We start from the raw sequence: 11,859 nt of genomic DNA, 5'->3' as shown, positions 1-11,859 counted from the left end.
GATGGGGGTGGGGGTAGGGGGTGAGAGAGGGGGATAAAAAATTGAAATTAGAAATATCTTTTAAAAACAATTTTTTTGGGGGGCGGTGGTAGGGTGCTCCGGTAGGGATGAGGGTGAGGTAAAAGAAATTAAAGTTAAAAATATTTTTTAAAAACAAGCTTTAAATTTTTGAAGGGAAGTCATTTTCCTTCAATTTGAGAAAAATATTTTCTAAAATAATTAACCCAATCAAACATGAGAAAATTGAAAAATATTTTCCTACCTACCAAACAAACCCTGTGTCGCAATTATTGAAACTACAAACATCTAATCACATGCATGATTTTGAAGCAAATATATAAACATGAAATTGTATCAAACATAATTTTTTTTATTACTATTGGTACGAAAACAAATTAAACTCCATTTCTTTTATCAGGTGATATCGAATATCTCTGTGCCCTGCCTTGTCCGTGCCCTTGACCTTGACCTTAAACTCCATTTCTTTTTCCAGGTAACTAATTTCACTTATATAGATACCGGACATCTTTGAGTCCCGCCTTGCCTTTGCCCTTGATATAAATATTATATATATATACCTATGTATATATAGAGTTTTCGTCGAAGTTCGGGGATGGCGTGACACCCCACACCTCTTCATAGATCCGCCCCTGACTACAATCATCACAACTAACTCTTAGTCTTCCTAATTGAGATTCAACAATTTCTTCACTACAATTAAAAGAGCCAAAACTAGGAATCCATGGAGGATAAATAATTTGAGATTTCTTTTCTTGATCCTTCTTTAAAAACACACCTCCAATTTTCTTGAACAAGTCTCTAAAGAAATGTAACACATGAATAATCAATTTTCTTGATTTCTTTCTCATCATCATTGAATTTTCTTGTGTATGATCAGAAATTGAAGAGGTTATAGCCTCTGAGTCTCCATTAGTGTGATCTTCCATGAACATATATGTGGAAAGTTTCACAAGATTAATTATATGTGTGGAAGACATAGGTACATCATTGCTCGCCTTAAATAGTAGACATGACTCGAACTGTTGCCTGTTTCAATTGAACATCTGAACACATGATAAATTATTCATATCAGACAGAGACAATACTTACGACTCAAATTTTGAAAAAGTGTATGAGTATGTTTTCAAACGTTTGTTATATAAATAATTTAACTAGTTAAAGTAAATCTCCTTTTAGAAAAAATACATTAGTCTTAATAAGTCGTAAGACTTTATACTTGTTTCAAGTGAAGTTAATGTGTATAAATTAAAGAAGGTGACATATTCTATGTGATTAACTAATATATATACGTAATAAACACTCGAGAGAACGCGCACTAAAACCTTCTGACCGAAAGCGGTTAGCGGTGGTCATTGAATAAATTTCTTCGACTTTAGTTGGGTTAAGTCAAAATTTGTGCTTTAAAATATTAAGATTAATGACAATGAAATTAGGATGGGTGACACCTGTTTTATAAGATCATTAAGATTATTTTTTTAAAAAAAGAAGTTAGTCAAGCAATTATTTGTATGTTTGTTTATTGTATTTATTTATGACTAAAAGTTAGGATTTGGTTATTTGATCATTATTACTAGTTGTTTATTTAATTTCTTGTTACTTCATCCACACGTTTTGCCGTAAAACCAAATTCTTTAACGATTCCTTTTGCTCTTTGAATAGGATTTGCGCTACCTAATCAACAATTAACTCCTGTTGCTAATTTAATTATCTATAATTTTATTTTTTAAAATAAAAAAATTAACTTTGAACCTTTTTTTGTTAAAGTCTACAACAGGAAATTACATACAAATAACAACAGATTGCAACCTTTTTATATCTCTAAAAACATTAAAATTAAACACCATATCAAAAAAACTATAATCAAAGAAAAAAATTATTCAAATTGTTTGAAAAACAAGTGGAGCAACGAGAATATTAAATAGTTGATCAACTCTTTAATTATCCGTGGGATAAAATTGAAAACCTAACATATGCTTAGATTTTGATGACGACATTCTATTTATATTTGTATTTTTTTTATTTTATATTTACGTATATGCAAGGAGAGGTAATTAATATAATTCAGTTGAATTAAGCTAATGGTTGATATGATGAGGGGGGTAAATAATGTGTTAATAAAGCATAATTCATCATGTTTTGAGATAATACATGATTATGTGCCAAAAATTACTCCAAGTAAAGTAGAAGTTGGATTAGGGTTTTCATAAATAAAATATTTGTTTTCTTACGTTAAGAAACTAAGAAAGTCAACAAATTGGATTTTTTACAAACAATTCTTAATTTGTCTCAATACTGGAAAATGAGATTCATTTGTTCTCATTTATGTGACATTTTTTTTGGATTTTCAGAGTTATATTAAATTTTTGATTGTAAATTTGGATACGAAATCTTAAGTTTTTTTAAAAATAAAATTTACATATTTGGAAACTAGAATACTATAAGTCATAAAAAATGACAATTATAAAATATTTGAAAGGAGTTTGTATGACCATTTTAAATTGTATGTTTTCCTTATTAAATGATATGAGGATATTAAACTGCAACTTATGTTACTTTTTTTTTATTATAGTTATTTAATATATAAATTTTAATTTTAAAATATTAAAAAAATCTAATTCGATTTAGTTTCATAACTAGTCAAATTAACTCTCGAAAACATGATAGTCTTTGGAGTGGAGGGAGTAGTGAATTATAATTACCATCATATTTAAAGTACGTAACTATTTTTCAAAAATGTGTAAATGAATGTTAACAATTATATTACACTTAATTAATTAATCATATTAACTTATAGTTAACCAGCTTACTTATAATTTGTGATATATGGTGAAAGGTGTTCAGATGAATTTTCTTTGTCGAAAAATTAACTACAAGAAAGCTTCTATCATAATAACAAATATGGTTTGACATAATTACTTAATATATTATAAATCATGCGTTCGAACATCAGGTATGACATTTTAACATATTTGTAAATAATCTTTTCGATGAAATTCTGACCTCCACTACTATAATAGCACTCTTTTGGGGTCTAGCCAAAATTAATTATTGCAATCATTTTGACCATTTGGCCTAGTTACTATAACAACATGAGGAGTCTTGATCTTAAATTTTTCATTTCTCATCTCATCTCCAACACTTAAACTTCTCTTCATAATAGTTTGAGTTTTCAACTTCTTTTTAGTCTTTCTTACAGAAATCTTCAATTTCTTCAACACCTCTATTGATTCTTCATAATCTATTTTCTTCAACAATTGATCCCTTCTTTTCATATACACTTCCCTTAATGATTCCAAGAGTTCCATTAGCATGGGATCAAGACGTGCTCGATCTTCGTTTTTATTATTGTCATGATCAAAATCATTTCTAGTACTATTACTAGTACTTGCATTTGATGGCATATTTCTTGTTTCTATGGTATTATACAAGTCATGAGTGGACATTTTTAAAAAAAATGAAGTTTTTGTGTTGTATTTGATTAATTTAGTTTGGTTGTTCCTACATATATATATAGAGAGAGAGAGATTGAAATTAAAGAAGATTTATTCTTTCTAAACGTGTAGTTGAGCTTGACAAGCAAATGAACTAACATGCATGACTAGTCAAATTTGACCAAGTCATATTGAATTAATCTTGTTTGATATTTGGTTCCAACATTGAATTGTCACAATCAATTCTATTAACCCCAAGGTTTGTAATGGGAGCTAGGTAGATCCCTCCATCGTTAATTAATAAGAGGTTTCGATAAATGATAATAGTCTTACATGCTATGAATTTAGATTAGTCAGGAGTTTTTTGTTTTCATTAAAGCTAACTGTCCTTTTAGGCATCTCCAACCCTACACTCTATTTTACTCTCCAAATATAGATTTCTCTATTTTTTCAGACAATCAACTCCAACTCAATTTTTCTCTCTCATAAATATTATATTATTATTTCTATTTCTATTTCATTTTCTTATTTCATAATAAAATCTGTTCTCTCTTTTTTCAAAATAATCACCCTATATAATTTTCGTGTAATATAAAATTATTCTTTTTTAAAAATTCTTTATTTAATATAAAATTATATTTTATTCTAAATTTTAAAGAACAACTACGAAAAATTGAAAAAAGAAATCTACAAGCACAATCGCAATCACAAACACAACAATTCTCTAGATTATACACTATCTTTTTTCCGAATATTGCTAAATCTAAAAATGACCTACCGGTTTACTAAATTATTATTGTGATTTTAAAAATCATTATGTTATGTATTGTATTGTTATCTTGTATTTAAATTATTATGTCATGTATTGTATTTTTAAATTAAAATTATCATTTTATCATTTAAATTTTGTTCATTATTTAGTGAAAATCAATAATAACATCAAATTATCTCTTAAAGTGATGAAAATTGAAAAAACAAATATTTAAAATATTGTTAATTCGGGATGAAAGTAGTATATGTTAAATAATATATTTTTAAAAATGTTGTATTATATTTAAAAAGAATTACGAATATTAGAAATTTAATTAATAGACTTATATGAAAAATAATATGTTAGTTACAAATAATAGAAATAATATTAAAATAATGAAAAAGTGAAATAGAGAGGTGAATAGTAGTTGTCCAAATTTGGAGAATTACTATTCACCTCTCTATAAATAGAGAATGGAGAGCTTTTTAGAGTGGGGTTGGAGATGGTCTTGAAAGGAAATTTTAGATACTATATAGTCCTTTTTGCATTCACTACAATAAAAGAGACACTAACTAGCAATAGATTTTTCCTTTTAGTGAATATATTTGCAAAAATATTTAGCTGCAATTGAGTGAATATAATTATATCCAGATTCACTAAAGCCTTTAATGATATTTATATAAAGTGTTGGTCATAAATATTCATATTTATTATTGCCACCAAATTCTTTATTTGTTGTAGTAATTGTCTACGTATAGAAGTCAAAACTCTTAGCAATGTCATTGTGTTCCTTAATGGGAACGTAGGGAAAACAAAACAATGAAATATAGTGCAGTTGATGGGGTTGCTCCTCCCTTAATCAGAATTCTCGAATTTGAGCATTGGGTATTAAGAAATCCTTGGCAGGGAGTGCTACCCCCGAATTAGGGGCCCTACCCGGCGCAAATCTGGATTAGTCGGACTCTACCAAACACCAGGTGGGAAACCAAAACAAAACAAAAAGAAATAAAAAAAAAACTATATGTTATAGCACCTGCCAATAAATTTCATATATTTCTGCCATTTCACAACACACCTAGTCTACAACAACAGCTTCAAAAACCAAAAGGTATATTGCTGATGTTTCTCTGTAACACCTAACTAGGCTGGGATTAAGATAATTAAAGAAGTAAATGATACACAAACTAGAGATTAAATAATCTATATGTAAGCACTTCTCAAAACATTTGAGGTATGTGAAGATTTTCTTTACCAAGAACTGCATGTACTGTGAACAATATCAACCTCTATACATATTTGGTCTGATATGAGGATCATTACGCGAGGCGAATGAAGGAGGTATACCTGTCTCATTCGTAGGAATGTTTCTCGGGAAAACTCCAGTTGAAGGTAGTCTTGGCACCACCTCGGGGCTCAAGGTTGAGAAGGAAAATGAGGGAGGTGGATCTGTCTCATTTGTAGGAAAATTTCTTGAAACTTTTTCAGTTGAGGGTAGTCTTGGCACAACCTCGGGACTCCAGGTTGAGAAGGAAAATGAGGGAGGTAGATCTGTCTCATTCCTAGGATAATTTCTCGAGAACACTTCATTTGGGGGTAGTTTTGGCACCATGTCTGGGAACTTGGGATAGGAAGGGTATGTAAATTTACTAGATAAGGGAAGACGTGAACTCGAGTTAGGATTAAACCTCATTGAAGATGGTTGGCCTGCATCAAAGTTAGTTTCAGATATAGGCCTGTATGAAGGAGCTGAAGAAGAGACCTCGGGGAAAGCTCTTTGGAAAGGATAAGTAACCCTATTACCTTGTGTAACATACTTTGATCGAGACTCCATGTAAGGACTTAGAGAGGTTTCATAGGTGGAAGGTTCAGAAGACTGGTTTACTGAACTGAATCGTGAGGGCATTCCCGGGTAACTGGCAGTTGGTAGTGAGCTGTTGATTTGTTTTGTCAGTGAAAGTTTAGCTTGTTCAAGTTCCCCGAGGACAGAATTTACACTATTCGAAGTGTTATGAGACACCAAGGCAAGTTCATAACCTGTTTGAGGAGCTTGTCCTGCTTGCAAACTGCTACTTCGGGGGTGCATGGGGGAACGAGTCACAGGAAGAGACTGCTGGTGGCTATAAGCAGATGTCTGACCATGATTTTCTAAATAATTCCCATTAGACATTGGACGTGCAAGCTCTGATGCTGGGGAATCTGATTCAACAGTTCTGCTGCCTTTTTTATCTTCCAAGCAGCTCATATTGACATGTGGGGTAGATGGAGAGTTGTCTATATTTCCATTCTGCTCGGTACGGGAAACATCTGCTGCTCCACTCTGGTTTGCATGATTCTGCATACTTGTGTTTCCAGCTAAGCATGGTTCCTGAGATGCCTTCAAGTCATCTCTTTCTTCAGTCACGTCCGAGTAATTTTCACGGTCACACGAATCCTGAGTAGTTCACAAAAGACGAATGAGATGAGATTAGTTGTGACACACCTTAACATACATATGCATTATCTTCACCAGAAAATCATCTGCAGAAGGTCAATACCAGACTAAAGCAAAAACTAACATATCTAGAAACTCACTAGGCATAAAGAGTTGAAGAAGACATCAAAAGTCAATATATATTAACTGAAAAGAATAACCAGCATCACTGTATTGAGACCATATCGAACTTTTGTTTCTTCCATAGAATGGTCAAGATTCATCAAATTTAGGACCTAGTGTTTTCTTAGAATCAGAATTACCTTCAACACCGTTTGTATAAAAAATGTACCTTAGATGCCCATGTCTACATATAATAAGACCTATAAACGTTTTGAAATTATTATTACAACTGATGGCCTCTAGTAGTCATGAAAGACCAACACCATCGTTCGCATTACTGCTTCTATTGAATGCTGCTTGCTCATTTGTTTTAAGCAGCATCCACATATGAAAATTTAAGCCGCATAGATGGAATCAAGTGAACCACACCATCATGTCTCTGTTTGTCCATTACTACATTCAACATGGATAGATGACAATAACAAATATATCACTAGCCCAATGCAAATTATAATCCTAGAAATTGCTAAAATCAGTAATATAAAGTACGATAAACTTGGGTGAGTACATCTGGATATCACATTAAACTAAGATCCAATTGGAGATAGAATATAATCACATCTAATACTTGCCATAGCATAGAACAACTAATCCAGATTGTATATCGTCCTAGCTAACATACACTAGCAGAACGGGTTGCGGAGTATAGCAGATAGAAATCTTCAGAAAAGGGAGAGCTCCATCATATATCTCCGTGTGTGTGTGCGTGTGTGTGCACCACTATGTGAGTGTGTTTGTGTACAGTAATATACCAACATTCTTAACAGCAAAAGGAGAAATAACTCACCTAGTTACTTAGAACAATCAATAGATGAATTATGTGAAGTGTGTAAGAGATGAATCAATAAATATACCGGTGTACAGATATTACTCTCTCTGTATTTCTCTTCCCATTCTCTCTGGGCTTTTTCCTCAGCTTCATATTGCCCTATCAGTTGCGCTTGCTGATGTAAAGCTCTTTGGCTGTCTTCATCACTCTTATCTGCTTCCTTTCCATTTCCTGACACATCTATTGCAGAAACGTGCACTTGATCATTCACATCATTAATGCCAGCACCAGCCGTCAAAGGATGAGGCTCATTGTTAGCAGAGCTTGGAAGAGGCTCAGAGGCACATTCAGCAGAACTATTTTGTAACTTATCACTAGCTGATCTGGTCACACAAAAGGAATAAGGTCCAAAATGAGAAATGGTTAAGGTAACTTATCCAAAAAACAATGGCAATGTTTATCGTATGTGTGTTGGTCATATCTAGGCGTATGTATATGCATTTACATCAGTTAAAGTAAAAGTAAATGTTGAATGTGTCACGTTAAGGATGTTGTAGCAAAGAATCTATGGAAGTATCGACAGAACTGTTTAAAATCAAATGAAGTGTAATTCCAAATGAAGCAACCTGGTATCCCTGCGCCTTATCCGTCGGCATGAATTACCAACCCGTTTTGGAGAAGAAATGTCAGTGGATGAAAAGTTACTATATCTCCTCCGATTAGAATCAGTGTATTTCCTCCTGTCCAAAGAATGAGAAGATTTTCCACTTTTCCATGACAAACTTCTAGCAGTTGATGAAGAAGATACAGTCCCCGAACTTGACAACGTGTCCACATCATCTTCTTTCTCTTTCACACTTGACGAAATGTCCCCTCCTGTTTTATTTTCAGCATCTTTTTGATCAGATAAGATTGCTTCCTTATCAGAGCCTGAACTGAATTCCTCTGAAACATCATCTATTGAATGGTTCTCTAATATGGACAGAACAGCTGCTGTGGCCCTCTCAGCTTTCTTTCTTTGCAGAGACACAGCCTTTAACTGCTCTTCGAGCTCCGAGACCTGTAACAGATGGAGGCAGTTTGTTGAAAGTGTTTTTCCTTGTCGAAGGGCAGACAATTTCAAAATTGGAATGGAAACAACTAAATATGGAAAATAAGACTATGCTAGGTACGGATTGAGTTGGGAACGATGACTCAATTTGTTGTGTTATATGCATGTCTACTTATAGAGAATTAAACAACAGGACTAACCCTTTGTGCCAGTTCATCAGCTCTCTGCTTTGCTGTTCTTGATGCAGATCTTTCAGCCAATAATCTCCCCCGGAGAAATTCAATTGTTGTTTTAGAATCTTCAACGCCATCGATTTTGCTGGTCAAAGATGAAAGTTTGTTAAAAGATAACGAAAGTAACATCTGACTCTGCTGAGGTTAAAAGGACATAATACCATGCTACCATATAATGAAGAAAAACACATAGATTTCGACAACTTAATAATCAATGATTTTCAAAGGAAGCCCCTTTAGTCATTAATTAATAGAGTTAAGAATTTGCAGTTATTTTAAGTATGCATTACTCTGCAAGTCTCTTATTTCTTCCGCCCTGTAATCTTCATCCTTTCCCACAACAGAACTTCTAAACCTCTTTTAACGCCCTGAAATGGACACACGACTTACTCTGGAAGATCTTTTTAGCTGCCAAATTTTCTACTTCCTACTGTGCATGACAAATGCAGAGATACTTTATAAAACAATTACCCCTGCTCGGCCCCAGCCGCCCAACTATGCATTTAAAGCTAATCACTCATTATGGAAACTGAAGGAACAGACTGTAAACTGGTATCACACTTCAATCATTCACAAACATTCAAGACATATATCATAACCAAAATACAATTTTTTTCCCCTATTAAGCTTCGATTAGTAAACTCAAAGAGGTTATTTAGTTTATTACAATCAGCCAACCAACCAACAAAACTACTCGATACATAAAAAAAAATCCACTTGTAGTACTAGAGTGACAATCTTCCTATAGCTAATTCAATCTTCCTCCTTATGATGAACACTCTATCGTCAAAAACAACGGACTCCAATTTCACTGTTTCCTTTGCACTGCCCCACAACTGACCCAAAAAAGTTACAAAAGAAACACAAAAGCAAAATTAACAGTCACCAAAATCCAATATCCAAGGGCGGAGCTAGAGGGACGGAAGGAAGGGAGTTCATCACCACAAAATCTCCCCAACAGCAGCAAATCACATTATACACACAAGATCAATTCCCATTCCACTTATTTTTGTTCTTATCATCAAAGTAAAGACACAACTAGCTAGCATTTGGCCATAGATTTTACAAGTAGATTTTGGCATTAAAATTTGATTCTTCAAATATTTCCAAGTTTAGATTTTTAGGATTTCCATTCACAAAATTTTAACTTTTTTCCAAATAAAATGCATGTCCAGACACAACCTCAAATTCCAAAAATCACAACTTTAAACTCAAATTATAAAGTTTCGAGTTTCAACTTCAAAATTTATGACCAAACATGAGATAATAATGGATTTTTCTGTATACAAAACAATTGTACTAGTAAGCAATCAAAAGCTAAATCCCAGATAAGAAATTCACACACACATACACATACACATACACACACACACACAGATATACATACAAAAAGATGAGTACCTCTGATCTTGATCTTCTTTCCCAGAACTAGTCATTGTTGTAACAGTAGCTCAAAAGCTCAGCTCCTGCAACAAATGAAGAATCTAGTATTTATAGTTAAAAAATCAAGATATTGTCAAAAAGAATAGTTAAAAGACCCAAGTCACAGAACCAATCAAGATTCTCTCCAGAAGAACTGAAAAACAGCAAAAGGGGCATTAATTTAACATTTCTGACTAATTCTTTAACACCCAAAAGAGAGAAAATCAAAATTATTGACCTTGAAATTGGAGCTGACTTCACTTGGGAAAAAACTCCTTTTAAAGACTAAAAGGGGAATGGTTGAATTTATTATATGTGGACTTATTTTTCAGAGCTCAGAGTGTTTATTGGTGTGTGTTTCAGTGCAGGGGTAGTTTTGGAACAAAAAAATGTTTTGTTTTTTTTTTGTTGAAAAAATTGTTTATTGGGAATTGAAAACAATATTTCAGTTACTCCTCCTAATCACTTTTACTAGTGTCGGGTCTTTCGAAAACAACATTTCTATCTTTACGAGTTAATGATAAGGTCGACATATATTTTGTCTTACTAGACCATATTTAGATGGTGTTTGATTTGATTTAAAAGTTGATCAAATCTATGTTTAAGTTAGTTTTTAACTTTTGAAAGTGTTTGATAAATATAAAAATATAACTTAAAATAACTTAAAATAAGTTAAAAGCATTTGACAAGGTAAAAAATAACTTAAAATAAGTAAAAAATCAGAAGTTAAGTCTCTCATGCTTTTTATTTTTTGACTTAAAAGTCATCTAAGTTTGACTTTTACTTTTGACTTAAAAATTAGAGTACCTTTTTAATCACTTTTACTTGTTCACTATTTTAGAAAAAAAATTTCTTTTAACAAAACAAAAGAAAGTAATGATTTTTTTTCATATTTTAGCCTTAGTATTAATTGTTTATTTCCTAAGTTATTTTTTACGACCTAATAGTACTACACATCAATTAATAAGAATAATATGATAAGATAGTCATATCAAACATTATTTTTTTAATAATGGTCAAGTTAAGTGTAACAAGTAAAATTAAGCTGATCAAGTATTAGAAGGGATTGTTTTTATCGAAATTGATAAGTATATGTATTTCAAGGGTAAAGCATATGTTATAGCAATATTTAAGATTTACGTTCGTTAGAAATAGCTAAGTTTTTGCTAAATTTTGTCATACATCAATTACATGATTAATTTTTTGACAAATATGTTTGATTTTCGTATTGTACAAAGTTGATATTAAGGATAATGTTGTCATAAATAAAATGTGAGTAGAGATTAATGGCTCATGTGTGAAATGAAGAAAAGTTGAGCTTACGTAGGCTCACAATACTGATAAAAAATTATCGAACCAAATGTATTTATCAAATTATGAAAATAAATATATTTCTTGCATATAAATTATGTATATTACATTTTAATTTAAAGTGATATAAATATTCGATACAAATTAGTACTCCTTTCGTTCACTTTTATTTGTCATGTTACTCTTTTCGAATGTCAATTTGACTAATTTTCAGGTTACATTAATTCGATATTTTAAACATAAATTTTAGATATTCAAAAACTACACGAAAAGTACT

General features: G+C 31.9%; 1 protein-coding gene across 3 annotated transcripts; it reads right to left on the bottom strand.

The window, feature by feature from the left end:
* Positions 1 to 5,284: 5,284 nt before the first annotated feature.
* On the bottom strand, positions 5,285 to 10,584 carry LOC102602892 (uncharacterized). Of its 3 annotated transcripts, XM_006360418.2 has the most exons (7): positions 10,510 to 10,578; positions 10,402 to 10,425; positions 10,251 to 10,315; positions 8,817 to 8,934; positions 8,192 to 8,625; positions 7,651 to 7,948; positions 5,285 to 6,634 (listed from the first exon to the last, which is right to left on the bottom strand). In XM_006360418.2, exons 3-7 carry the CDS (start codon positions 10,283 to 10,285, stop codon positions 5,483 to 5,485), a joined length of 2,037 nt encoding a protein of 678 aa, XP_006360480.1. In that variant the 5' UTR covers positions 10,286 to 10,315; positions 10,402 to 10,425; positions 10,510 to 10,578; the 3' UTR covers positions 5,285 to 5,482. The 3 variants fall into 3 exon arrangements, with proteins under 3 accessions (XP_006360480.1, XP_006360476.1, XP_006360479.1); XM_006360414.2 differs by lacking the exon at positions 10,402 to 10,425 and having other exon boundaries at positions 10,510 to 10,584; XM_006360417.2 differs by lacking the exon at positions 10,510 to 10,578 and having other exon boundaries at positions 10,402 to 10,503.
* Positions 10,585 to 11,859: the final 1,275 nt, after the last annotated feature.

The sequence above is a fragment of the Solanum tuberosum genome, unplaced genomic scaffold (assembly GCF_000226075.1).
Source record: "Solanum tuberosum cultivar DM 1-3 516 R44 unplaced genomic scaffold, SolTub_3.0 scf00324, whole genome shotgun sequence".
NCBI classification, from domain to species: domain Eukaryota; kingdom Viridiplantae; phylum Streptophyta; class Magnoliopsida; order Solanales; family Solanaceae; genus Solanum; species Solanum tuberosum.
Note: the sequence above shows the minus strand (reverse complement) of the source record. Positions and strands in the feature narration are given on the sequence as shown.

Coding starts and splice junctions, on each gene's coding strand:
- LOC102602892 (XM_006360414.2), bottom strand. CDS start 10,285: ATGACTAGTTCTGGGAAAGAAGATCAAGATCAGAG. Junction 8,935..10,250: donor AAAGAAGATCAAGATCAGAG/GTACTCATCTTT, acceptor ATCTTTGACCAG/CAAAATCGATGGCGTTGAAG. Junction 8,626..8,816: donor CTGATGAACTGGCACAAAGG/GTTAGTCCTGTT, acceptor CATCTGTTACAG/GTCTCGGAGCTCGAAGAGCA.